This window comes from Amphiprion ocellaris, chromosome 2 (genome assembly GCF_022539595.1).
Source record: "Amphiprion ocellaris isolate individual 3 ecotype Okinawa chromosome 2, ASM2253959v1, whole genome shotgun sequence".
In the NCBI taxonomy this organism is placed as follows: Eukaryota; Metazoa; Chordata; class Actinopteri; family Pomacentridae; genus Amphiprion; species Amphiprion ocellaris.
Genome location: NC_072767.1, coordinates 26,934,667 through 26,961,683, shown reverse-complemented (window position 1 = coordinate 26,961,683; position 27,017 = coordinate 26,934,667). Strand labels below are relative to the sequence as shown.

The window sequence follows — 27,017 nt, the reverse complement described above, 5'->3', positions numbered from 1 at the left end:
AGCAGCTACATTCAGTACACTTTATATTGGGTTCTGCAAAAACGAACATTTAATTTTTTGAATAATTAATAATGAAAGACTGTTTAGCACCTGTTTTGTGACAAATCTTATTGCGCATATAATGAAACACCAGCTGCCCTGCCTTTGGCAAATGAATTACACAGACAGGATGAATTGCAGCATTCAAAAAATCATTATTTAATCTGTCAAATAGAGACCTGGCCGTTTATACTAATAAATATGTATCAGCAGGATGTACTATTCTTTCTTGTTTGAATTGTTGTTTCTGTGGATGAGACGCGACGCAGACAGCTGCTGGTGGAAACAGTGCACATCTGTCTGAACTGTGTTTGTGTGTTTGTGTGTGTTGCAGATGCGTGTTGCTCGTCTGGAGCAGCTGGAGAAAGAGCTGCAGGAGGCCCGAGGGAGTCAGGAGAGTCAGCTACAGGTCAGACATACAGTACACAATAACACACTGAACGAGACACACATACAGCAGCAGACACAGGCATTGTTTCATTACAGCAGGTTTATAAACGTTTCGCTGAGCTTCAGGAGACAGAAACAGAGTGAGAGGCTGCTGAGACTCGTTGAGTCTGAAAGTTGATCTACTAGACCTGAGAAATAAAGCAATGTCGATATATTGATATATAGCAGTGAAAGACACTTGATCGATAGGAATGACAAAATTTTTTGATTGAATATTTGATAGTTTCCCTTAAATGCATCTGATGCAGACCACCATTAAAGAGCAAGAAAAGACAACATAAAGTTTGGTTACATGAGCAGACTCCCAGTATGCTCCCTCCTTGGCTCATAAGCAGCATAGCCTTCATCGCTCTTCCAGAAGCTTAAGTGCAGATCTCTTGAAGTGCGGTTGTCCATGGCCACCAAGGCCTCTCGTTATAAATTTTCCACCTGTCTGGCCCAGGATTTTCACTTTATTTGTGCATTAAAGTTGGTACTGATGCACATAGCTGAAAACTGGACACAGAGTTGTCATGGTGAAGCTAGAGGGGCTGTGATTGGTCAGTTTGGGCCATCCTCTCTGCTGCTTCACTGCAGCAGTCGTTCCCAGCCTAACTCCACCTGACACAGTGACACAGAACCATCATATCCCCACACCCAGAACGCTGGGTACAGAGGCTCTGTGAAGGTGGAGTTGAAGGTGTGGAGGTGGATCATAGTGTCCTGAGAGACACAGTAGAAGGACAGAGAACCTGCAGACCAGTTGAGGTAAACCCCGACTCTGTGGGTGAAGGGTTCAGGCGACAAGGACTTGAACCTCTTCCTGTTGTGGCATGGCGTGTAGCTGCCCTCTGAGCACTCCAGACTCCAGGACTGCTTGTTGTGTCCCAGCAAGCAGCTCGCTACATCTCCATCTCTGCAGATGTTGTTGTAGGCGACTCCAACGTCAGCACCGCCGTTCCACTCCACCTCCCAGTACACCGAGTCCAGCAGCCCCTCCCTGCACAACACCTGAGGGCAGCTCTCAAAGCGCTCCGGGTGGTCCGAGGATCGATGGCCCAACCAGACGCGAGACACCTTCCTGTTGCCATTAGTCAGATGGAGCTCTGAGTTGGCAGTGTTAGGGTCGAGCGTCAGGTAGCAGGCAACTGGAGGCAAAACAAGAACCAAAAGTAGCTTTAATGCAAAATTAAAGACAACTTTATCAAGCAAAGATTTTCACAGTTTAGCATGAAGATTCATGTCAGTAATCCCTCTATTAACATTAACATCACAAGATAACAAGATACGTAGTGATCCTCGATTTTATTTTCTATACTGGTCTTTTATTAGCAGTCTGTGCAGTATTTTCACGGTTAGCTGGTGGGTATACGTTTCAGTACCAAAACTACGCAGTACTTTCCTGGAAATGTCTTGTAATTTACAGCTTCTGGTGGAGGAAGCACTCACATCCTTTACTTCACTAAAAGTACCAATAGCACAGAGTATAATGCTCTGTTGTACAAGTAAAAATATAAAGAGTAAAAGTACTCAATGCACAAAAAGCCTTTGTTTTTCTGCAGCATTCGGCCACAAAACCTCTTAACATGTCAGTGCTCCATAAAAGGTATAATTATAAAAATGTTATTATGGACACACATTGATTAAATAGAGATAAAATCAGTAAATCTTACAATTTTTCAGTGACCACAGATCTCCTTCTGGCTGATCCCTGCAACACCAGAAACATCAAAAATGAAAATCATCACTACAACATCTCTTTTTTTAGATAATTTCATTTGCTGCAGCAGAGCAGACGTCTTCTCCAACTGCAGGTTCAACTCACCTCAGGTCGTCTCTCAGACTAAACAAAGTGATCCCAGAAGATAGCGTCTCCCAGGGAAGACTTTCTGAAGGTCCATCTTCATCTCCTGATTCCTCAGAGGAGTCTCCATTAGACTGTTCACTCTCACACCTCTGATCTGCAGGGAAACTGGCTGTGAATGAATTTAAAATTTAAACCAGTCGTACAGAGAATGTAGGCTTAGTATATGATGTTCCGTTTTCTAATAAAGGCTTTAGTTCATTTTGAAATGAACTAAAGTGTCATTGTTCTCCTCTGGTTTCAGAGGAGAACAATAAAATCTGAAGTTGAATATTATCTCCAGCACTGTCGGCGTTAAATCTACATATGAACTCTGGTTAAGTGCAGGACACTGAAGCTGATGATTTGATGTTCACTTTGTAAAAAACAAAGCAGAAGTTTAGAGTCTAACTCAAAGCTGATTGGTTGTTTTGCATGTAAACCTTCAGAACGTACCTGTCGTTGATATAATCTCCTCTCTCTTAATCGTCTCCGCTTTCTCCTCAGAAACTTTTTCATCTAGCTCACCATCCTCCAATTCATTCACCTTGTCTTTCATGTCTGTTTTCTCAGCATCAAAAGGCTCATCTGAGATATTTTCCCTAAAACCATCGTCCGCTTGTTCTTCACTGTTTCCTAAAGGTGTCTTTATAGCTTCCTCTGCTCTTTGAGGCGTCTTTAAAAGATTTCTGTCTTTCCTGAACAGACTCTTTAGGGGCTCATCAGAGGCTTTTATCTTGAAGGAGTTGGTGGAGGCAGGAAGAGTTGGTGCTTCTTTGGCAGCGTCTCGTTCCTTTGAAAGGCCGATCCCGAAGATGCTGGAGAAGTCGTCTCTAAATTGATTTAAGTCTTCTCTTAGTAGAGTCAGAGTGTCAACGCTCTTTTCCACTGGCTGGCTAGAAGTTTTAGCATCTTTTTCCTTGAACACTTTCAGCACTTCTTCCTTAAACTGACTGAGATCCTCTTTGATGAGAGTGAGTGGGCTGATTGTCCTTCTGTCCGTCTCTCTAGTCTGAAGAAAATCTTTCGCTCGAACATTGTCTGGTTTGAGTTGGATGTCTGAATGTATTTCACCATCTTTCTGATCAGTTTCTTGTAAAGGGTCATCAGTGAGACTCATTTTGATCTAAGGAGAATGTTTTGTTGTTGTGATGTCTCTTTATTTTATCACAGCAACTTCTGAGATTTTCATCAGTTTAATGTTGAGATTGCAGGCAGCACCTGTACAGTCAGACAGAAGTGCAATCAATGATGTGTAATGACTGTATAAATCATAACAACCCTGAAGAAGAGCTCACAGGACATTTCACTGAATGTAGTGTGAAGTTTCAACAAGCTAAAGTCAGATCATTTCATTGCACCATGTGGTCTGTTTTAAACACATAGATATATACAACAGTAATTAAATCTTAACCTCACAGTGTGTCAGTCCAACTCTGTTTACATTCTCACTTAAGCTACAAGACCATTCAACCCTACTGATGATGTAAATTGTTAAAAATAGCTCTCACAGATATAGTTTCATTGCTGTTAAAACAGTAGCTTTGTTGGGGACTATTTTCAGTATTTCTCTTAAATATAAAAACACAACCAAATTCACACAGTGAAATATGCTAGGTGTAAACAGCTGATTCAGTCCATAACACATACAGAAACAATAAAAGATCTAAAACCTGTGGAGGCTGGAGGCAGACCGTGTGTTCTGCTGTGTTGTTGAACCTTCCAGTTCGTGTTCAGGCTTGTTAGGAGTTCATCTGGTTTCAGCGTCAGATCCTCATAGCTGCTTCGGTTTCTTCACTCTTCACTTAAAAACCCAACAAAACGACTGAAAACCAAACCATGAATCCATCCGTGTGTCAGACCTGAGAGCTGTACTCTTCGTCTCTGCAGATTTCATACATGTCATTCAGCTGAACTGGTTTCTGGTTCGACCAGTTAGTCTCCATATTTCAGTCTGGCTGCAGAGCTGCTGATTGGCTGCTGTGTGCTGAACTTCTGCTTGCTTTCTGCTTTGAGGAACAGTGAAGGCCTCCACATGCCCAAGTCTGGGCCGGGTTCATCTCCTGACGGGCCTCAGGGGCAAAAAGCAGCGTTAGGCCCATACTGATATCCATTATAATCAAGTAGAGTCGGGCTGAACAATTCCTCCAAATATTATCAAAATTACAATATGGACAATGTGCAATACCCAAATTGCAGCTGCATTTTTTTTTGATAAATTAAAATATGTCACAACATATCATGAAGCGTTGTGGTGCTACAGAGACTCCTAAATTATGTCCTCCAGACGTAAGGGAATATGACTGTTTGGCACAAATTACAGTAAAAATCAAATCATCATTTTTTGATTTGCTTCAGTAAGAAGAAATGCAAAAATGACCATTCCCACTAAAATTGGTATTCAGATTGTGAAATCAGTATCGTGTATAGTTTAGATGCTGAACTGTATAGTTTTTTTTGCATGTCACTCAGCCCCAGTTTAGCTGAAATGAGTAGCCAGAACACAACCGAAAATAAATTGGCAGCAATATTGGTAAATTATTAGTATTTTCTAAGCAAAAATGTTTAAAATAATCGTAGCTGCTTCTCACATATGAATATCTGTTAGTTTTCAGGTTGTTTATGATAGTGAAGGCAGATATTTAGATTTTTCGCAAAGAGGTCATTAGAATTGGTTAAACTGGGCATCAGAGAGTACCAATGAGCATTTTTTGCTCTTTTCTGACATGTTAAACACTAAAAAGAACATTAATATTAAATAGAATGAAATATACAGTGCCAGTGAAATTTATTGGTTGTTGGTTTCAGCCTCACTGTTGAATGTCTGTTAATCACTTTAAATTTTGAATAACCATTTAGAAGATATCCCTTTTTTACCCATTGACCTTTTTCAGTTTCACTCATCAGTTAATCAGTGAGCTGACAAAGTATTCAGAATGTAAATCAATAAGTTTACCCCCTGATCACTCGTGTCTAAAACAGCCATTTTAACAGACTTGAAGAGCTCAGATCTGCTGCTCGTCGGCCTCCATCTCTGCAGCTTCGGCTCGTTGCTGTGCAGAGAAACCAGCATTTTTTTACCCGTCTCAGAGCTGCGCTGTGATTGGCTGTTGCCAGGCTGCAGGGTTGGCACGGAGCAAGTGTGTCTGGGATAAAGAGAGCGAGTCGGTTCGTCTTTTCTCTGCTCCGCTTCCCTCTGAGAATAACAACGAGGCCGCAGAGATGGAGGCATGGCGGTCAGAGCAGCCATTACCTTTAAAAGGGTCAGTTCACCTAAATTAAAACTAACTCAGTCTGCTCATCGGCTCTGATGGTTCAGGTTCTGTCCTGGTTTCTGTGTCCAGGTTTGGAGATTTGTGCCTCAAGCAGCAAAACAGTGAAGTTTATCTTGTGTTGCTCACAGCTTCAAAGCACGAATAGTAGTAGCATTCATGTATTTTATTTGTAGGGCATTTTTCTTACATAGGATTTATTATTTTAAAGTGGATTAAAACAGACAATAAATTTTAAAATAATAAAAGTTTAAGAAGGAATGATGAAAGGTCGCAGGGAGGTCATCAGGTAAAAATGTGTTTTCACCCTCTGAACTCAAAGCAGCGTTTTTAATCCCGTCAGATGTTTACTCACTGTGGGCTCAGTTTTTACACTATAAAGTCCTTCACCTCTATGGAAACAGCACAACCACAGCCAGAAGGAGGATTATTTATTTAACCAAAAAAAACAAAAAAGGAATCAACATTTTCCAACAACCAAGGTTTTACCAACACTGAAAAATAATCATGACTTAACATTAAGGATCAACCGATTAGCAGCCTGACCGATTATCGAAGTCGATATTTGGCACTTTTCCGATTGTTGCCATTGTTATTTTTATTTATCCATAATCGCTTTATACATGAAATGTGCTCATTTGGATCTGATGCAGCTGGCTTTCTTTCCCTACAGTCACTCTGTGGTATAAGCAATATGCCATCCCCAGCACTTTGATTGGTTACATTATAAGGCTTGCTGTGCTGCTTTGTTTGAGGCTAACACTACCTGCAGAACCGTAGCATCTTGTTAAAGTAGAATTAACTTTAACAATCTGTTATAATTGACAGACACGTCTTTCATCAGCCTGTCCAGAGTATCAACAATCAATATTGATACTGGCTCTGACTAACAGATAAGCAGTAAATAACCACATTGGCTGATCTATACTCAACAAGCTATAGAGATTTTCACAACCTCTGCAAACTCTGTATTTTTCACCACTACTCTGAACATCAACCCTAGAAGTATGTTTCACCATGCTGAATGTATCTACAACAACTTGCTCTTCTGCAAACCATTTTTGAGCCATGATGCATTTATTTCATTGGTCCAGTATGTTTTATTTTGCTCTTAGTCTTGCTTGTTGTCTCCTCTCTGCTCTGTGGAAACGCATTCATTCATTAAATGTTTCTCCTTTTAAGTATTTTACGTGTAATTTCACTTTTATTTTACTTCTTAGTGTGTCACGAATGCCATGGTAGTGAGTATTTGTCCAGTCAAACAGTACCACAAAACTAAAAAGGGCCAAAATTCATCACTGTGGAACTCCAAAGCTCATTTTAGCTGGTAAAGACACAGAATCTTTCATATAAACAGAGGATTGTGGAACCATGACTTCCAAAAGTTGACGGAAGCTCTAAAAGTCTGTATTTTTTCCAGAATCAGAAACGCTTACTGATTTGTGTTTGGTAGGTGTCACAGTGGCTGTGTGCAACATAAGAAACATGAAATCTGTCAGTCTCACCTGAATCATGTTAATACAGGAAGAACAAATGCAGTCTCTAATGTTTATACTTTGCTGATGGAGGCACTGGAGCAAAGTCTGGAGCTCCCTGAACACGTACGGTTATTTTATGTGCGTTCATTGTGGAGATTCCTGTGGAGGTGGACACCGTCTCTCACTGCAGATCAGCTTTTATCCTCTGCTGCTCGCCGTCGTCCATTTTGTCGTTACGTTGCAGATGCCGGTGTTTAATGGAGGAGGAGGAGGATTTTTGGATCAGAGCCACAGATTCAGTCTGTCCAACAGAACGACTGCAAATATTCAGGTTTCCTTTGTTAAAAGCATGAAAACACACATCAACACACACACACAGACACACACACACAGACACCTCTTTGTCTGCAGACGGTCTTTGGCTCACACACATCGCACCCCGAGGCGTTGCCATGGTTACGGGGTTGAGGTGTAGGGGGGTGAAGGCTTTGATACGAGTCTCTGAGGGTTTCAGTCTGTGAATCCAAATGAAGCCGTGTGTGTGTGTGTGTGTGTGCTTATTCCTGTACATCTATATATTTGTGAGGACCAGTGTGAGTTTTAGATGGTGATAGGAGAAACCTTCAGAAGTTTGGACATGGTTTTAGGGTTCAGGTTCAGGGTTAGAGGCTTGAGAAGTGACCATCTTACAGTCAGATTACCAGACTTGGACTGAGGCTAGTCCTAGAATAAAAGAAAATATAAATGGTGAACTCCATTAAAAAGGTTTTAGTAGCACAAGTAATAATCCATGTCCAGGAAACTGAGTCTTTTAGCTTTACATTTTAACTGTACTGTCTCTGCCTCTCTCAGACACAATATTGGTGAAATATAACTTCAAAATAGCTGCAGACATGTAGAATATTTCACACTGAATGATGTAGACATAAATCAATCACTCAAAGCAGGATATACCGTAAAAATAGAAATGTGTAGGTGTGAGCATTTCTTTCACCTCAGACACAAAACAGCTGCTGAGGAGTCAGTGAACCTGCATTGATTCAGAGTCAGTGTTGGAAACACAAACAGAAGGTGGTGGGATCAGAAGAGAACTGGGTCAGAGACACCCCCTGCATCCCAAATCACATACTTTTCCTTTTTCCTTTCAGTACATACTGCAGCTGTCCATACAGAGTTTGCACTGCTGTGTGTAGTATTATATATTTGGGGCAAACTGCTTTATTATTATACTGTGGCATAACCTTGGAGAATCTTATTCATAAATCTGCTGCAGTCTGCAATAAGAAGGGATCTGTCTGTGTGATCTCTGTGGCTCAAGCTTGTTACTTGGGAGACGCACTGTGATGTGTGAGATGTTCCCTCTGCTGCAGAGGATTGTGGGTCAGAATGGCCAAAAATGGATGTTGGTTTGCAAACTACAAAATGAGATCAGATGTAGTAGGACTGACTGGTCTTTTTGGCATTTGACATGCTACATATTAGGACATAACAAATCCTTTTCTGGCATTCTGTATAGTCTATTGGAACAAACCTCATGTCTTCTTCTCTCTGTGTGTGCAGCTGTCCGGTGCTGAGAAGCCCCCTGCTGGAGAACCAGAGAACAGCAGCTCATCAGCAGGTGCAGCTGCAGGAACAGAAGCAGCAGAGGGAGGCAGCAAGGTAACGACCAACACATCCGAGTCCATCTGCAGGAGTTCACCTCATCTCATCAGACTGAACTTTTAACTGATAACAGCTGATCGAAGTACCATCATCATGTAAACTTATTCTGATAAAACCCAACATTAAAATTCAGAATCTGGAAATGAGCAGAAAATGTGTGCTTTAGATGTCTGCTAGTTGATTTTCATGGAAGTGAAGTGAGAGCTGTGATGACCTGGAAGGAAGGAAAGGAATTTGAAAACAAACTGCTAATCTACAAACCGATCAGCGGACAGAACGGTCGTTAAAGCTGCCATATCTCCAGCAGTAGGGTTGAGTGAAGATGAGCGCAATGCTGTTTGTATTTACACCAGACCAACACAATTATAATATGTTAATCTCATATCAGTATACTTTTTAGCCACATAATCAAAATGTGTTAACATGTGATAATAAACTGAGAATATATGTTTGAAAAGAAATCGTCAAGTGTCACAGCTCCCTGAAAAAGCACATTAAAATGACACTAATTGTTGTTATATGCTGCTGCAATATGTGTAAGAAAATTATCTGAGTTGTTTGTGCTCCGAAAGGTTGCTACAAATGCAAATTTTACCAGCACAGAAATTCTTACTGTAATTCTTTATTGGTGCAGAAGATGGTATTTTTTTAAGCCACGCCAGTAGGTGGCAGCATTTTAACTGCTTTTATGAACAAGAAAAGACATATTGCACCTTTACATTCAACATTTTTATTTTAAAGTTAACCACTTTTTAAAATTGTTTTTGTCACCAACTTTGTCATTTAGGAATCAGTAGAGCAATGATTAAAATAACTTTGAGGTGGAATTTTCTTGCAAATATACTGCAAATATTACAAAACTATAAATGAAACATCGTGATTAGTTGCAAATTTCTTGCTAAGTGGAGCCGCTAAGTAAACACATGCAGAATGAGTGTCCTGGTTCTAGTTCAGTTCTGATTGCAGGATTCAGATTCTGTCCCCTCCTTACTGGTGTCCTGACAGTTACTATATCTTCAGGTGGAAGTGCATCACACTGTTAACTGTGCGCCCTCCTCAGGTGGAGATGGTGTTCTGGCTGCTGTCTATGCTGGCTAACAGAGATAAGGAGGAGATGTCCCGCACTCTGCTGGCTCTGTCCAGCTCTCAGGACAGCTGCATCGCCATGAGAAAGTCCGGCTGTGTCCCACTACTGGTCCAGATCCTGCACGAGGCTCCTGGTGGAGGTGGCGGGGAGACGGCCACGGGCAGCGCTGTGACGGGCTGCAGTCGCGAGGCCAAGTCCAGAGCCAGTGCCGCCCTCCACAATATCATCTACTCCCAGCAGGACGAGGGCCAGGCCCGCCGCGAGATGAGGGTCCTACACATGCTGGAGCAGATCCGGACCTACTGCGACAGTGGTTGGGACTGGATCGAGAGCCATGCTGGGACACCTTCACCTGGAGGAACTAAAACCACAGGTGAGCAAAGTCTCCTCACATCCTGAACAAACCTGAATAGTGTTGACAAATAATCACAGTTTGTTGTTGTGTAAACCTGCATAAAATAATTTTTGGTTTGATTCTCTTTTGTTTCTGTTGTGCAGATATCCCCGAACCTGTGGACCCTCAGATCTGTCAGGCCATGTGTGCCATCATGAAACTTTCCTTTGAAGAGGAGTATCGCCGAGCCATGAATGAACTAGGTGGGTGGGACATCAACAACCAGTTTAATTCATCACTTAAACCTTTTCTCACATTTACACAAGTACACTTCAGAGGAAATACTGAACTATATACTGCACTACATTTTTTGGACAATTTTAGTATCTGGTAGGATGAAGATTTACATATTTTCTGAAGTACAACATATTAAAAAAATAAATCAGTGGTTTCCAACCATGTTCACCATCTACTAAAATCACTGTCTAAGTGGTTGCATCAACAAAAATGATTGAGTTGTTGAAGCTGCAGAAAGCTGTGATTTTACCTCCAAACTTGTCACATGGTTTCATTTAAATAACTGAAATTATCCAAAATGTCACAAGAGAAAGTTAAACATTATAAATTTGTGTATCAGAACATTGTTTTTCCCTTTTTTCTTTTCCTTTCCTCCATTTGGTAACTAAGAAATTCAACAGTAAAATGTTACTTAATTATGTTAGCGCCAGAGAACATTTGTCTGATAATACCAAGTTATTTTACTGCAGTAGGCTTCTGAATGCAGTATTGTGAAGTTGAGGTGTTAGTGCTTTGACCTGGATAAAGGTTGGGTTTTTGTTTGCAGGCGGACTGCAGGTAGTGGCGGATCTGATCCACCTGGACCAGGACATGTACGGCATGCAGAATGACCCCATCAACATGGCTTTGCGCCGTTATGCAGGAATGGCCCTCACAAACCTCACGTTTGGGGACGTCGTCAACAAGGTACGCACAAAGCAGAGAATCACAGAGAATAATTAAGACCAGTTACCTTCAAACAGTCTGATAATGGAGCGATGAGAAAATAAGATTATATGTGAATTAAACGTCCATCCATTAGTTATACACCGCTTGATCAACGATTAAGCAGTGTGTTTTTGGACTGTGGGAGGAAGCCGGAGTACCCGGAGAAAACTCACACATGTACAAGGAGAAAAAAAATCACCAGTAATAACAGTGATGTGATCTCCAGTGTCCCTGTTTGGGAGCCACTGTTAGCCTTGGTTACCATCAACATATTGTTAGCCTCAAGGTTAGAATTAATAAGCTTCAACACAATTTTGACCACAAATGGCATTAACACTATGGTGCCCTTGTGTTAGGCATGTTGTTGACTGTGGTATAATAAGACAAACAGAACCATAAACTAGCTTTACTATGAGACTACATCACAGTGGCCTGGAGCCACAACACTGAAGAAACTAAACACACCTATGCAGTTTTTCATGTTGAAAAATGAAGTTGTAAATTCACTAGTTTATACAATGAGCATTTTGCAGATATGAGATTTGTGTTTGAGTTTTCGCTTCTGCTATTTTCGAAATGTTGCCAGCCCCACACTAACACACTCCTCCTTCAGGCCACCCTGTGTTCAAAGAAGAGCTGCCTCCAGGCTCTGGTGGCCCAGCTGGCCTCTGACAGTGAGGAGCTCCATCAGGTGGTCTCCAGCATCCTGAGGAACTTGTCCTGGAGGGCCGACATCAGCAGCAAGAGGGTCCTCAGAGACATCGGCTGTGTGTCTGCACTAATGACTTGCGCTCTGCAGGCCACCAAGGTAACTGAAACAAACCAACCCACAGACAATCATGGGTGATATCGGAGTTATTGTTATCATTGCAAATGATTACAAAATATTCTCTTCTACATCCTCACCGAGAGGCAAGCTGTTCTTTGACAAACAGAATTAAGAGGACTTTCTTGTAAACATTCTGCAATATAAAGATAAACAGCAGTGGATTTTAATTAAATTATGGGAAAAGTTTCCGGTAAATTAGCTGTACAATACAATGTCGTGGTTGAACTTATGTGTGCATTAGCTCATTTCACTGTCATCCAGGTGACCTCCTTAGTTTTAACTGACTGATGAGGACTTTTAAGCATTTATTTATAACCACTTTTGGATTTTTACTCAGCCAGAATTCACGAGTCAACCTTATTTAGTATTACTATGTCTTTGATGACTGATAACTACAGACATGCACCTGCTTTTGTTGTGTAGGAGTCGACATTGAAGAGTCTTCTGAGTGCTCTGTGGAACATGTCGGCTCACAGCATTGACAACAAAGTGGCAATCTGCTCGGTGGACGGAGCTCTGGGCTTCCTGGTCAGCACACTGACATACCGCTGCCAGACAAACTCACTTGCCATCATCGAGAGCGGCGGAGGAATCCTCAGAAATGTGTCGAGTCTGGTCGCTACACGAGAAGACTACAGGTGGGTTCTTAACAGTCACGTTAATAAGGAACTGTCCTACTGTTTGACCACAAAAGGCTATTATTTATTTAAACTACGTCCCATGGTCTCAACAAATAACAACAAATGAGCACATTACATCTTCTGAGAAAGACCATCTGAAAAAAGTCAGTAAGTGGCCCTCAGTTGAAGTAACAAGTTAGACAATAGCTTTTCCTATATTTTAAATCAAATAGGTATATGGAAGGTTCAGAGCCCTGTTAAGGTCCTGCCGAGAATTTGGCTTGCATTCTTTCCTAATTTGCTTTACATTCCATTTCCTAAATAAACACATCTGTCATGGGCTGTGTGTTCATTATTGTCAAGCAAATTTTACGTAAACTTCAGACATGTTGTAAAAGAATTGAAAAATGAAAATCGGGCTTGTTTCTAACTACCTCTTTTGAGGGATTAAAACTGGCTGCATAGTGTCATCCGAATATGGTGCTATACACTATGTTAGTCATGACTGTAATAAACAGTAGAAGAAGTATTAGCTGTATTTTGCAGATTTAAAATGAATAATGAGCAATAAATGCAACAAGAAGTTATTTCTGAAGTATCTGCAGTGTGCTTCCCTAAACTGATGTGTTAGAATTGGATCAACTCCAACTGTCCATATATATCAGAAAGAATGAAAAGCAGACTAAAAACAATACAAAAGTAGTCCTCAAAAAGTTCTCACTGTTGCCTTCAGGAAGCTCTGTAAGAAGGAAATCAGATTACACAATTTAAAAATACTTAGGTTGAGAAAAAAGCCCAGCAGTGATGCAAAGGATATATGTATTAAAATGGGCTAAATCCACAACAGTGACTACGTTAAGTAATAATTTACTTCAGTTCAATGAAAGAAAGTTATTAAAATACCTTTTGCTTTTTTTGTTACTGCACAGGCAAATCCTCAGGGACCACAACTGCCTCCAGACTCTGCTACAGCACCTGCGCTCCCACAGCCTGACCATAGTCAGTAACGCCTGCGGGACTCTCTGGAACCTCTCAGCTAGGAGTCCAAAAGACCAGGAGCTGCTGTGGGACCTTGGGGCAGTTAGCATGCTGCGCAACTTGATCCACTCTAAGCACAAGATGATAGCCATGGGCAGCGCTGCAGCTCTAAGAAACCTCCTCACCAATAGACCCTTGAAATATAAAGATGCTGCTGTCGTATCCCCTGGCTCATGTATGCCCTCGCTCTACATGAGGAAACAGAAGGCTCTGGAGGCAGAGCTGGATGCTAAACACTTAGCAGAGACCTTTGATACCCTGGAGAAACAGAGCCCCAAGCACCTGACCCTCAATAAACCGCTACGGCACATTGAGAGTCTGGCAAAGGATTACGCATCTGATTCTGGTTGCTTTGATGATGATGAGGCCCCCAATGTCTCCAGCAGCCTGGACACTGGAAGCTTCTCAATGCTGTCCATGTTTCTGACCAACTCTAACTTCCTGCAAAATCAGCCCCGCAAGAGGGACAGTGAACCTGAGAGAGATGTAGACCCGCCTCATATGGTCGACAAGAGACACGCTCCTCCTGACGATGTGGTCTCTGCTGCTGCAGAGAAGCTTGCCAAAAAGATTACCAACACGGTTGCCAAAATCGACAGGTTGGTGGAGGACATCACCATGCACACATCCTCTGAGGACAGCCTGAGCCTCAGCTCTGAGGACCACCTGGCAGACTGGCCCTATGGACTGGATGAATTCAATGAAGCCCGGGCAAAGTCTTGCTCCCCCTGTCGTCTGTCCGATACAAGCAGCTTGGCTCACAGAGAACGCCTCAACAGAGCTCACGCCCTCTTACGTCTCAAAACTGCTCATTCAAGTGTATCAACAGACAGCCTGAACAGTGGAAGCACCAGTGATGGCTACTGCGGCAGCAAAGACCAGATGCGGCCTGCCCCAAGAGCTCTAATGATGCAGCAACAGCGACCAAACCAACTTGATCTCAAGGTGGCTCATCAACAGTATCTTAATGTGGGGCCTGCTGTCCTAAATGAGACAACCCAGCAAGACATTCCAGAAAGAGACTCTGTAGACAACAAAGACTTGAAGCCTCTAGAGCTCCGCAACAGAGATGCAGAAAAGAACCAAGAGCCACCTGTACAAACACCTGTCAGTGCATCTACTAAGATGTCCTCTGATGTTAGCATGACTTCCATTAAACTGTCTCCTTCTTATCAACAAGTTCCACTTATTCAGAGTGTGGCCAAATTTGGTGTAGCAAAGACAGCCATCAATGTCCAGGCGGCCCAAGCAATGAGGAGGCAGGCATGGGTACCTACTGTGATGACTGGGGGGAGTATTACAAAGTTTTCTCCAATGACTTCCACCAGAAGTCCAACCATCGGCACCATGGAGACGGTCCAGAAGTATTCTGTTGAAAACACCCCTATCTGCTTCTCCCGCTGCAGCTCACTGTCCTCCCTCTCCTCTGGCGATGGAGCGCTGGACGGACAAAGTGAGAATGAGCTGGAGAGTGACTCATCATTAGAGATAATTGAAGTGGAAGATGGGGAAGTGGTGAAGAGAGTGGAAGAGGATGAAACCTTGGAGGATCTGAGTGACAGCCAGCTGTTGTTGACGGACTCAAAAACCTTCCCCAGCAAAGAGACAGATGCCATCGGGATACCCTGTCCTGCCAAAAGGGAGAAGGTGTTCCTGCGAGGAGCTTCACCTGCCATATTAGAAGACAGATCTCCATCCAGCTCATCTGAGAACTACATACATGAAACACCCCTGGTGATGAGTCGTTGTAGCTCTGTCAGTTCACTGGGCAGCTTTGAGTCTCCATCTATTGCCAGCTCAATCCAAAGTGATCCATGCAGTGAGATGATTGATGGAACAATAAGCCCAAGTGATCTTCCTGACAGCCCAGGACAAACTATGCCTCCTAGTCGCAGTAAAACTCCATGTTGTGTCGAGTCTAATGGACCAGAAACCCAGAGCACAGGTATAGCAGGGCAGTGGGAAAGCAGCCTGCGGAAGTTCATGGAGATTGCAGACTCCAAGGAGAGGTTCAACCTTCCTCCTGACCTGGACACCATGATCTACTTCACTGTGGAAAAGCCGACTGAAAACTTCTCTTGTGCTTCCAGCTTAAGTGCTTTGCCGCTTCATGAGCATTACATACAAAAAGATGTGGAGCTAAAATTAACTCCCCTACTCCAGCAAAACGACAAGAGTATCCCCTTCCCTGATGAAGATGAGCAGGGAATTGACAATGGGGAACGATACAGTGAAGGCAACTCAGACGATGACATTGAAATCTTAAAGGAATGCATTAACTCAGCAATGCCCTCTAAGTTCAGAAAAGTAAGGCCTTCACTTATGACCACCATCCCTCCTCATATCCTCAGTTCCCAGATCCGAAAACCAATCCATCTCCCCGTTTACATGATGCTCCCAAATGGCAAAACCCAAATGTGTCCTGGGAGGAGAATCGTCATCCCACAAAAAGACTTCAAATTCGATGATTCGTCCTTCACAGATTCAGCAGAAGGTACACCTGTCAACTTCTCTAGCACAACATCACTAAGTGATGAAACACTTCAGTATCCAGTGAAGGAGAGGGGGGCAAAGGACTGCACTGCTAAAGGCATGAATAAACAGGAACTGATTGATGATGAAGCAAAAAGGATTGAAGACTTGAGGATATTCTCACACTTCCACAAACCCAACAGGATGAACTACCCACCTGAGATACAAATGAGCCGAACAACGAAACATGTCATTCCTACTCAGAGGGTGCTGATGCAGAGCAAAGAGGTAGCTGATCGAGTGGCCAACCAAAAGAATCGTGATCAGTCTCCTCAGCAAAAGAGGCGTCAATGCCCTGTCAGGAAACTGGAGCTGCCTGTCATAAAGCAAAACACAGAAAGTAACCTCAACATGGGGTCGCAAAAAGGAATCTTTCGACAACTGACCCGTTCTTCAGAGGACAGTAATGGCTTCTATGAAGATGAAAATGAAGAAGGAACAAAACGAACAAGTAGAAAACAGATCAAGGAAGCAAGTAGAAATACACTGTCTCGAAGCATGACAAATATTGGCTGGATAGATAATTCCCAAGCAAAGGCCCGAGGATTTCACCGGATTAAACAGAATCTGATAAAGGATGAATCCCTAGCGTGTTACTCGCTTAGCTCCTCTCTTAGTTCACTCAGTGATGCTGAGTTTGATGATCATAAATCAAAAGCCCAGCAAATATGGTACAAGAACAGACACAACAAATCTCTGAATATGGTGCAACAAACAAAGCCCGTGACCATTCACTGCCAGTACGAAGAGCAAAGCTCGCCGAGCTCCGTCAGCATGGACTCAGAGGATGACCTGCTTCAGAAATGCATAACGTCTGCCATGCCCAAGCAAAGAAGGAAGATGGCTGCCAGGAAGAAGAAAGAAAATACTCAGAAACAAAAACAAAAGGTCTCAGATGGGTGGGACATGGACGAGGAAATGGATAGTGATGATATGGCATGGGATAAAGATTCAGACCTCAACAGTGTTGAATGGAGAGCCATACAGGAAGGTGCTAATTGTGTCGTCACTGGGCTGCAGGCATCAAAGTCTCAAGAGCCATCATCTGAAGAGACTGAATCAGTCCTTTCATTCATGTCAACATCCAGCTTCACGCCCAAAGAAAGAAAGTTTGCTAAAGACAAAAAGGCAAATAAACCTTTGGACTTTGCACAGCGCAAACCAGTTCCTAACCTACCTGTGGTTTTTAGAGGCAGAACGGTGATCTATACACCGAAAAAAGAGACAGCTCCATCACAAAGACCTCCTCCCAGGAAAGTACCAACTAAGACAGATACTCCAAAGAACCCAAACCTCGCTCAGCACAGATCAAAGAGCCTCCACCGACTTGGCCATCCCCAGGACACAGAGTTGTCTTTGCCAAAGAGGAGCTCTACTCCACCTCCAAGGATACCAAAAAGTTCCTCCTCTGGATCCTCACAGAGCTCCACACCATCCAAACAGTCACAGAAGAAGATAACATCCCCAACTCAGACCAATAAATCTATCCAGAAAAAGAGCACCACGCCAGCTAGTAGCCCACCGGCTAGTAGCCCACCTGAAAGGAAGGGACGCTCTCCTGTTGTGAATCAAAACGAAAAATCCCCACCACCTAAGACTCAGAAGTCACCTGTTCGAATCCCTTTTATGCAAAATTCAGTCAGACAGCCCAGACCTCTGTCACCACTGGTAACTAACCAAACAACCAGACAACCAAATCAGGCCAACGGGAAAAGGGTGGTTCCAGCTAATCGATTTGACCTGGTCAGGATGACGTCTGTCCATTCCAGTGGGGGTGAGTCAGATCGCAGTGGATTTCTGAGACAGCTGACTTTCATTAAGGAATCAAAGACGGTGCTGAGACGTGATGGCGCTGCTCGCAACACACCCGGATCTCAGAACGGATCCCCTCGCAGAGCAGTTCCTGGAGCTTCAGCCGTCTTTCTCTGCTCATCACGCTGTCAGGAATTAAAGGCTGCTGTGCAAACCCCTCGAAGGGTGCAGGTTAAAGATCCAGCATCAGCACAGCGAGTCCAGAGGTCAAACCCTGGCCTTCAGAAGCAGACTACAGGCCTGTCAAGAGCCACATCCAGTGAAAGGGACCTTTCTGCGAGACGCCCATCCAGGAGAACCAGCTCCGAAAGCCCCTGCAGGGTAGCCCAGCGAAACGGGCCTGGCAGAGTGTCTGGAGTCAGGCAGCAACAAGACAAAGACACCTTTAAGCGTCACGCCTCATCGCCAAGCATCAACATACTTAGCCGAGTGACTAGTCGTTCTTCATTGCGCTCTTCATCATCTGATTCGAGTGGTAGAGCAAAGAGCGAGGATGATACAAAGAAGAGAGGGCAGAGATCTGCATCTCGGCTAAATGACGGAGTCACCTGGAGACGCATCAGGGATGAAGATGTACCTCAGATCTTGAAAAGCACTCTGCCAGCCAATGCATTACCTCTGGTGCCTTCTCCTGATGGGGAAAAGCCAAAGCTACCAGCTCTTCCAGGAAAACTGCCAACCATTTTACTTGCATCTCGAAAAACAAGCGACGCGACAGTCCAGACGGAGGATTTTCCAAATAACAAGACCAACTCGAGCACCTCGCCAACAGTCGATGCCACTACGGTGATCTCTGAGGACGTAGCGAGATTGGCCCTCCTCAGGAAGATCAGCGCCACCTCTGGGAGTAACCTGCAGGATGGAGATTCAGAGGGCTCACTGAAGAGCACCGTCTCCACAGGAACATCAGACAGCTACGTGGGCGGAGTTGTCACTTTCCGCCAAGGATCCCCGAGCAAGGCAGCCCGGGTCACTCCATTTAACTACACCCCCAGCCCGATGGCCTGCTGCCTGCAAGACACACAATGTCAAGCAGCCCCAATCAGCGAAAAGTCGGGGGGAAAAGGCGAGTCGTAGTGCGTTTGGATGACTGCTCGACTCCTGAATAATACTCAGCACTCAGATGGACAGATGTGAAGCGTGCTGGTCCCTATACCTCGGGTATTGACCCTTTACTTACCCCATTCAAGATTTCCTCTCTGAACAATTGATCATAGCTTCCACCTCCCATTCATACAGAGTTGGATGTATGTATTGAGACATGAATGGACCACCAGATGCACTACAGAGAGAAATCTCCCATGAGAAGGAATAAGTGCATCTTTTTGTACTTTTTTTGTATTTGCCTGATAGAAATGTAGTGAAAACATAAAGACAATAATTTCAGCACATCAATCACCATCAGTTTCTGGAACACAACTGATAAAAAGAACAATCTTATGCAAACTTTTGAATGATAACTCAGCTGGACTTCCACCTGAAAAGGTACAAACTGTGGCGGACTGTTGACAAACACTGACATGTAAAGTATTTTTTACATAAAATGCATCAATGCTTTGCGCCCTTGCTTCACCACTCAGCTGAATAATATGTTTCCTGTTGCAGCCCAGTAGGTTGGGGGGACACATCTGTGATGACGCATTACTTCAGATTATTATTACTGTCCCTTTTATTCCAATTGTCAGTCTATCAACACTCAAGCTGTGGATGCCTGGTTTTACTTTCATCTGCAGGGTGACAGGATAAAATGTCTCCAGTTCAAAACTTAAAACTATAAATATAGCAATTGGCAAAAATTGACTCATTTCAGAGCCTGGTTCCATGTTCTTGGAGTCCAAAAATTAATACATTTGAAAGACTAATGCCTACCTTAATGAACTTAAGTGAGAACTGTGGATAAAGTCTATTACAAGGTTCAGCCAAAAAATATTCAAATTCCCAGTGGAGACCTGCAAAAAGCTTGTTAGCAGTTTGATTGCTATAGTGGCAAATAAAGGTGTTGCCAGTGATTACTGAGCAAATCTAAATTTGCCATGGGAATGCATAATTTCAGGCTTAACCGTAAATATTTAATGTTAGAATGTCACTATACACTCACTAAGCATTTTGTCCAACTCGTCACCTGGGTTGCCATGAGTTCTACTTCTACATCTTCGGTTTGTGTCAGCAAGGTGATAAACCTACTTGTTTATGTGTAATGTTCCACAGCGTTAACCTACACAATGAGGGAAGGTATAAAGAATCACCACCTCCCACTTTGACCTTGACAGTAGGAGCCAAATAATATTGTTTTTTCAGCCTGAGACAGATTCCAACTGATCAAGACAGATTACGGATTACTGTAGCTGATATATATTTGCAGTTAAAATGAAACTGTTGGTGTTGAAACTTGAAATAGCACAAAGTTGAACATAACATTCTCTTACTGTTTTACATTTTTAATTCGGAGGACTTTTCAACATTTTACCTTCAGTGCTGATTGGCTACAGCTTGTGACGCTAAACCAATCAGGTAGAGCTGTGGGCGGGGCATTATGTGTAGCTGTTGCCTGCATGCCAAAGTAGCACATTGTTAAAATTAATTATTTTATTGGGAATCAGTAAAAAAAAAAAAAAAAAACATAACCAGTGCCGACTATTGTTATTTAATAATTAATAATAGGTAAATCCCCGTCCATTCTAAGGTATAATATCACCTTTTTGACGATGTCAAAGATGTAACAGCTTTGTAAAAGTAGAATTTATGCCATCATGGCTGTTGTATTGGACACATTCATTTATAAAACTAATTACATGATAAATCAACATAAGTGAAATTCACCTTAAAACTGAGTGTTAACGTAAAGATGGAGATCTGAGCACTGCAGTGATCTGATACAGTTCAGATTATAAACATGAAGTTTAGCTTCATCACAAATGTTCCCTCCGTTTCCATCACAGAAAATATTATCCTGTCAGCTGACTCTGCTCTCTTCACTCTCTGCTGTGTCTTAATCAGTATTGTAAATAACATGCAGATTTACAGAAGCTTCCGGTGGGCAGAAGAAGCCTGACAGCATGCTAATATATTCACTGACTGTATACACACACCTGTTAACATTGTGGACGCTGGATCATGTGGTTATTCAGCGGTGAAATACTTTCTCAAGCCCGATGACAGCGTTACTGTATTCCTGTGCTGCACAACGATATAAAGTGTCAGCGTAGACGAACAAACACGCCTCTCTCTGGTAATTAATCTGTGTTTGCTGCTAGATTCAGGTTCTGTTTGCTGTCGAGTATTTCTAAAAGATCAGGTTGGGCTTTGAGTGGACGGGCTCGCAGGAGTTAAGTCTCTATAACGTGTTAATATCTGCTTAACTGTGTTGCTGTAAAAGTAGTGATAGGTGGAGAAGAACATAAAGACAATGAATATTCTCTGTAGTTGTACCATCACTCTTCCATGTGAGCTGGATGGAACCAAACTTCATCTATACTAAAGGGGCTGTTTATTCCTGAAAACCTTCCTCCTGTTCTCCCAAAGCATGTTTGAATAAAACCCCAGTAGCTTCTGAGCGCAGCCTTCTCAAGTCCCAACAGATATTTAAAGATCTAAAAGTGACAACACGACCAAAATCTGTCTGAGTATTAAACACTCGATTGAAAGTAGAACATCTGCGGGAAATGGAAGATGCTGAGGAGTCTCTTAAATACAGTCACTGATAGAGCTCAACACACTGCAGCTTAAGAAAACACATGCAAATTTATGGACAAATGTGCTGCAAGTAAGAAATTTGGTTGTGCTTTCTTCAGCTGCAGTAGACTGAGTCACTGACATAAACATTTATTCAACAATTAGTCATTTGGCTAAAGTTAATTAACTTTCAATCATTTTTTAATTTTAAAATGAGCAAGAGTTAATTCATTTCTGCACATTTTTTTTAGTCTCAATTTTTTCCACCACAGCAAACAGCACAGTAGTTTGTCGAGTTAAATCACATTTTTTTGTTTCTGTATGTGGGAAGTGTAGTTCTTACAGTGGAAAGGTTTCTCCTTGTCAGAAAATCCTGCAAAATCAGTCCATCAGTTAACATGAGTCATTGTTTTGAACAATAATTTAAGGCATATTTCCTGCAGAAACGTCAAAGACTTTGTGGTTCTGGCTTCTTAGGTGTAAAGAAAAAAATCAGCTGCTTGATAATGAATTGAATAATCAACAAAACAAGACATTTAATAACATCATCTTTGTTTCAGGGAAACTGTGACGGACATTTCTTGCCATTTCATAATGTAAAGTAAATGATTGAGAAAATATGTTGTATATTAATCAATCACGAATGTAAGTATTTAGCCATAGGACTGAGTCGAACGAGAACATCTGGTCTGAGCTCACAACCCACAGCTGTAGATTTAAGGTGGATTCACAATCTGCAGCTGAGTGTTTGACACAGAAAAGACAGATTTAAGGCGGAGAATCACTTTAACAGCCCCTCCAGATTAAACGTGATGAAAACTGTGAATGAGACGAGCGGAGAATTCATTAAAGACGATCCTGGAAGTTTGTCGCCATCACTGTTGACGGCTTCGTTCCCGTCCGGCTGGAGTCTGGAGCAGGAACGAGGCCGCCGAGGCGTCATGTGAAATAGGCGAAACAACAGACGTGTGTCATTATAAATGTTTTCATCCAATAAACAGTGACGTGTTTCCTTAAACTGCAGCGTCGACTCTCCTTCATACAGACACAGTGAAGACATCACCAGTCTATATGCTGGCTGTCAGTGTGCTTTTATTTTGTATTTTGTTGATTCTGAACTCCCTGATTAAATTAAATCAGGGAGTTCAGAATCAACATGGAGTTAATGCAAACAGGCACCGATTTATTGATTCGTTCATTAAAAGAGGATTTATTGGAAAGTACAGACTCCATTCCGGCTGCTCTATTTTGAGGTTCTAGTACTTTTCTTTTTGTATATAATACAAATTGAACATCTTAAAGCGTTGGATGCATTTAATTAGTTGTAGGAGCAGATATGAAATATGCTCTGTAAATTATATTGGTGTCAGTGGGTTTCACTTGTAATTAATTGATCGTCTATTTTACCTATATAAGGTAGGAACCCTTGTGGCTAGGTAGGGTTTCCAGCCGGAAGGGGACAAGTCAGTTTTTGACCGCTAAACGCCGAACGCGGAATGCTGAATGCCGAACGGCAACTTGTGAATGGGAATTTGTGCACTTTTGAGTTTTGGGGAAACCAATAAAGACACTGTGTTCAAAGCAAGTTAAAACGAGTTGGACTGTCGTTCGTTAGTTCGGTTATTAAGCGCGTCAATTCCGTTTTTATGATTCCCGGTTGGATGCTCTCAATGGCTTAAAGTATTGGCTTAGCCCCTTTAACACAAGTCAAAAACTGATTTGAAAAGTTCAGCAACGGCTGATAGGACTTTGTTGTCGCGTTTTGCTGGTGAGGACGGGAGGACAAGGGAGGCATGGTGGTGGCGGAGGCTTGGAGGAGACACCTGAGCGGATCATCATCTATTTACCTGCGTTCCTGGACCCAGCTGCGGGAGAAGAGGAGAGACGCCGGTGAGGACGCAGTTAGGTAAAGTTGGCAAGATATTCACAGATTCGGACTTCCGGCATCAATAACTTATGAGATATACGTTGTAAAAACATAAACAATGCCTCTTTCCCATCGCTGTAAGCTAGACAATGTGCTACAAGGCCAGTTTTATCAAAAGTCGCTGTCTTTCAAGCTGCAGAATAACATTGATGTCTATGAGCAGCCGGCTGTGCGACGAGTGAACAGGGACCGTCTGCAAATAGCAAAACCGCTGCAACAGCGAAGAGAGGCACTACACAAATATTCAATTACTTAACTTTTATACACTGTAGTGTCACCAAATTTACTACAGCCATCAATTGTCTCCTGCTGGTCATACTACAACTCTTGGTTTGACACTAAACACAAAATCTGAATTTTAGGGAATTTTCATTTTTTTATTATTATTTGTCATAAAATTCAATAACTTCACTCTTATACATTGTAGTGTCACCAAAATCACTGGAGCCATCAATTGGCTTCTGCTGGTCATACTACAACACTTGGTTTGATATTAAGTACAAAATTTGAATTTTAAATAATTTTTATTCGTAATAAAATCCATTAACTTCACTCTTATGTACTGTAGTGTCACCAAACTCGCTGCTGCCATCAGTTGTCTCCTGACCGTCATAGTACAACCCTTGGTTTGATATTAAATACAAAATCTGAAGCCACAGATTTGTAATGAAATCATTTCATCTCTAAACTTTGGCTCTAAAGCCACGACCTCTCAATATCTGTATTGTGGTCTCGAGTAATGTTCTGCCCACAGCTCTGTCGACTGGATACACATCAGGAGCAACAGCCAATCAACACCGAAGGACAAAAGTTCTCAGACTAAAACCTGCATTGTTAAGTTAAATGTTTCCAGTGAACCATCTGTCCACTCAGACTTTTTGTACCATCTGCTTCTCAGTGTTCTGGACAGAAGCTGACTTCACATTCAGTCTGAACACATGTCCACTTTACAAGCAACAAGGCTTTAAATTATTGATAACACGTCACTCCTCAGTTCTGCTACTTGATTTTAATTGTAGCTCTAATCAAACACTCATCTTTACAACTTGACAAACAGGACAATCTGTCTTTCTCACAGTTAAGGTTTTCCAGGAAACAAATATTGAACATCATTTCCCACTGTGGAAATGTATTTATTTTGAGATCATCAAATAAAAACTTAATGTACAAAAAAAATTAATAAAGGTTATTTTTATTTATTTATACGTTTATTTAATAGGGACAGAACAAGAAGCATTGTTACAATAACCAATGTTATTACTGTTTGTAGTAGGAGCAGCGTATGTCTATTGTATATTGTGATATTGGCATATCAAAATGTGGTCAGTACTCTGTGAAATCTATTCAGATTTTCAGTTATCAATACAGTTATCAGACAAAAAAAGGGGGTATTTCAAATGTGTTGTCAGTCTTGTTTCTTGTTTACTCTACTGATTCAAAGCACACGTTCTCTGCTGCTTCACATTAAAAGTTTCTGCCTGGTCAGTCAGCAGGAGGCTTTTATTGTGAATCAGCCATCGTCAGGACCAACCCTCACATGTGTTTCAGTCCTGAGGTTCTTCAGGCTCCACCAGAGTCTGATTCACGGTTGACTCAGGTAGAAAAGAGTTCAGTGAAATCGTCCCGACACAGAAGAAGAGAGTCTGTAAAAGCAGGAAGTGTCCAGTCAGAGTGTTTGACATTTGACCTCAGCTACATCTCTGTCCAGCTGCTCTCCAACCACCTGGAGCTCCTCCCTCTGCTGCTGCATTCGACCCTGAGCCTCTTCCAGCTTCTCGTTCAGCTCCAGGAACCGACGACACTGCTGGAACCGGAGCTCCACCTCGGTGTCAGCAGGACGGGGCGAGTCTGAGGAACAAACAGTTGGTAAATACAGGTCGACCAGCTGGGAAACCACAGGAGGACAGTCAGCAACATGGAGGTCATCAAGCGGTAAAGTGCAGGTCTGTAGCCAGTTAACTACAGATCAACAACCAGCAAACTGCAGGTCAGAAGTCGAAAAGGAACAGATCAACCATCTGGTAAAACTACAGGAAAACAATCAGTAAACTGCTGGTCAAGCCATAGGATACGCTGAAGAAATGTTCCACCCTAATGTCTGTAATAGTCTCAGGTCAACCAAATGATCAGCTTTGGGTAAAGCAGCCAGTAAACTGCAGGTAAACACTGTAAACTACAAGAGAACAGTCCGTAACATACAGGTTAGCAGCCGGTATATTATGAGTCTTCAGCCAGTAAAACATTTATTTTATTTTATAGAAAACTAAAGGAGACATTGTGCTGCCTTAATTTGAGTAACGGTCTCAGCATGGCCATGCCTATAACAACTATCCGTCTCTGTCCCTGTGCAGGTTTAGTCTGTCCAGGGCTCTGCTGCTCTGTGTGGACTCACTTTCTCCAGTCTGCTCCAGGATGCTGAACACCAGATCATCAGGAGCAGCTTTGCTGATGTCCTCCAGGATCTGGTCCACAGTGGGTGGCTCCGGCCGACTGGGCAGCACCACTCGCTTCTTACTTTTAGAGCCAAGGTTCATTCTGCTGGAGGCCGAGCTTCTCCTGAGACACAAACATGGTGCAGGCTAAAAAACTGCTTGAAGAAAAATGATTAACTGCTGTGTTTTGTTTCATTAATTAATAATGAACCTCCGCCCTATTTCCAACAGCAATATTCACCTTTGACAAGATACACCTCTTTATTTGCCTGTTTGTTTAGTATGCATTCACTCCGCACTGCTGATCCTACCTAAAACGGTGCACATGAAGACGTCTATAAAAAGTTATCCAGACTTCTGTTACTGTATCTACTACATTAAGGTTTTCTGTGTTTTTGTGGTTGTATATCTCTAACGAACATGGCTTAAAACATTTCTGAATTGCTGCGTGTTGCTCTTCAATTCGGCATAGCTCAAATCAACCAAGAGGTATCTATATTAACACAGACTAAACTTATTTAACTTGAGCTAATTCTTTCTGTCGGCGACCGTCGAGCAAACACACCGCAGACAGCAGCGCTAGCTAGCTAGCGAAATCAGGCTGAATGTGGAAATGTGTTGCAGCCCCGTGAAATATTTACAAGCCGAATCTAAAAGAGTGTCCCGTGGAGTGCTAAGGCGTAGTTGTTAGAGATATTCAAAGGCGTAATTTTGTCGGCAGGAAGTTTAGTTGTAACTCCCTAAGCTGTAAACGGATCTCGGCATTGTGTTTTAACACAACACAACCATTAGCCTTATCTGTTTTCCAGAGCTCTTACCACAGATTATCCGTCCGATTGAAACTTTCCGCTGGATCTAGGCTGCTGTTCAACTCGACTGCTGCAACTTAAACCGGACTAAAGGTCAGAAAATTGGCAAATTCTGGAGAAAACGCTGAGATTAGTTAGCAAACAAAGCTAATGGACAACTCGGCAGGTCCACTGTTCTTCTGCGTCAACGTGTCACG

The 27,017-nt window shown here is 42.5% G+C and overlaps 3 protein-coding genes across 6 annotated transcripts in view; 1 reads left to right on the top strand and 2 right to left on the bottom strand.

Annotated features, from left to right (window-relative positions):
- Positions 1-22,670, top strand: part of apc2 (APC regulator of WNT signaling pathway 2) — a 43,040-nt gene extending 20,370 nt beyond the window's left edge. For all 3 annotated transcript variants that reach the window (XM_023281443.3, XM_023281442.3, XM_055005920.1), the window contains exons 7-14: positions 374-448; positions 8,622-8,720; positions 9,784-10,183; positions 10,309-10,407; positions 10,989-11,128; positions 11,763-11,957; positions 12,402-12,616; positions 13,528-22,670. In XM_023281443.3, the coding sequence (XP_023137211.2) occupies positions 374-448; positions 8,622-8,720; positions 9,784-10,183; positions 10,309-10,407; positions 10,989-11,128; positions 11,763-11,957; positions 12,402-12,616; positions 13,528-19,057 (6,753 nt within the window). In that variant the 3' untranslated portion in view covers positions 19,058-22,670. The remainder of the gene's footprint in view (positions 1-373; positions 449-8,621; positions 8,721-9,783; positions 10,184-10,308; positions 10,408-10,988; positions 11,129-11,762; positions 11,958-12,401; positions 12,617-13,527) is intronic.
- On the bottom strand, positions 171-4,233 carry LOC118471076 (tripartite motif-containing protein 14-like). Of its 2 annotated transcripts, none has more exons than XM_035953443.2 (5): positions 3,985-4,233; positions 2,768-3,532; positions 2,294-2,444; positions 2,142-2,179; positions 171-1,616 (listed from the first exon to the last, which is right to left on the bottom strand). In XM_035953443.2, exons 2-5 carry the CDS (start codon positions 3,429-3,431, stop codon positions 1,057-1,059), a joined length of 1,413 nt encoding a protein of 470 aa, XP_035809336.2. In that variant the 5' UTR covers positions 3,432-3,532; positions 3,985-4,233; the 3' UTR covers positions 171-1,056. The 2 variants fall into 2 exon arrangements, with proteins under 2 accessions (XP_035809336.2, XP_035809337.2); XM_035953444.2 differs by having other exon boundaries at positions 2,294-2,429.
- Positions 22,671-24,573: 1,903 nt separating the features above from the next.
- c2h19orf25 (chromosome 2 C19orf25 homolog) lies at positions 24,574-27,012 on the bottom strand. Its single transcript, XM_023281454.3, has 3 exons — positions 26,830-27,012; positions 25,972-26,135; positions 24,574-25,427 (listed from the first exon to the last, which is right to left on the bottom strand). Exons 2-3 carry the CDS (start codon positions 26,111-26,113, stop codon positions 25,246-25,248), a joined length of 324 nt encoding a protein of 107 aa, XP_023137222.1. The 5' UTR covers positions 26,114-26,135; positions 26,830-27,012; the 3' UTR covers positions 24,574-25,245.
- Positions 27,013-27,017: the final 5 nt, after the last annotated feature.

Bases quoted from the DNA above. Each gene is read 5' to 3' on its own strand.
- LOC118471076 (XM_035953443.2), bottom strand. From the start codon at position 3,431: ATGAGTCTCACTGATGACCCTTTACAAGAAACTGATCAGAAAGATGGT. The intron at 2,445-2,767 runs GTACGTTCTGAA...ATTCATTCACAG, and splicing joins GGAGATTATATCAACGACAG to CCAGTTTCCCTGCAGATCAG. The intron at 1,617-2,141 runs GTAAGATTTACT...TTTTGCCTCCAG, and splicing joins TCTGTGGTCACTGAAAAATT to TTGCCTGCTACCTGACGCTC.
- c2h19orf25 (XM_023281454.3), bottom strand. From the start codon at position 26,113: ATGAACCTTGGCTCTAAAAGTAAGAAGCGAGTGGTGCTGCCCAGTCGG. The intron at 25,428-25,971 runs GTGAGTCCACAC...TTTGTTCCTCAG, and splicing joins CCTGGAGCAGACTGGAGAAA to ACTCGCCCCGTCCTGCTGAC.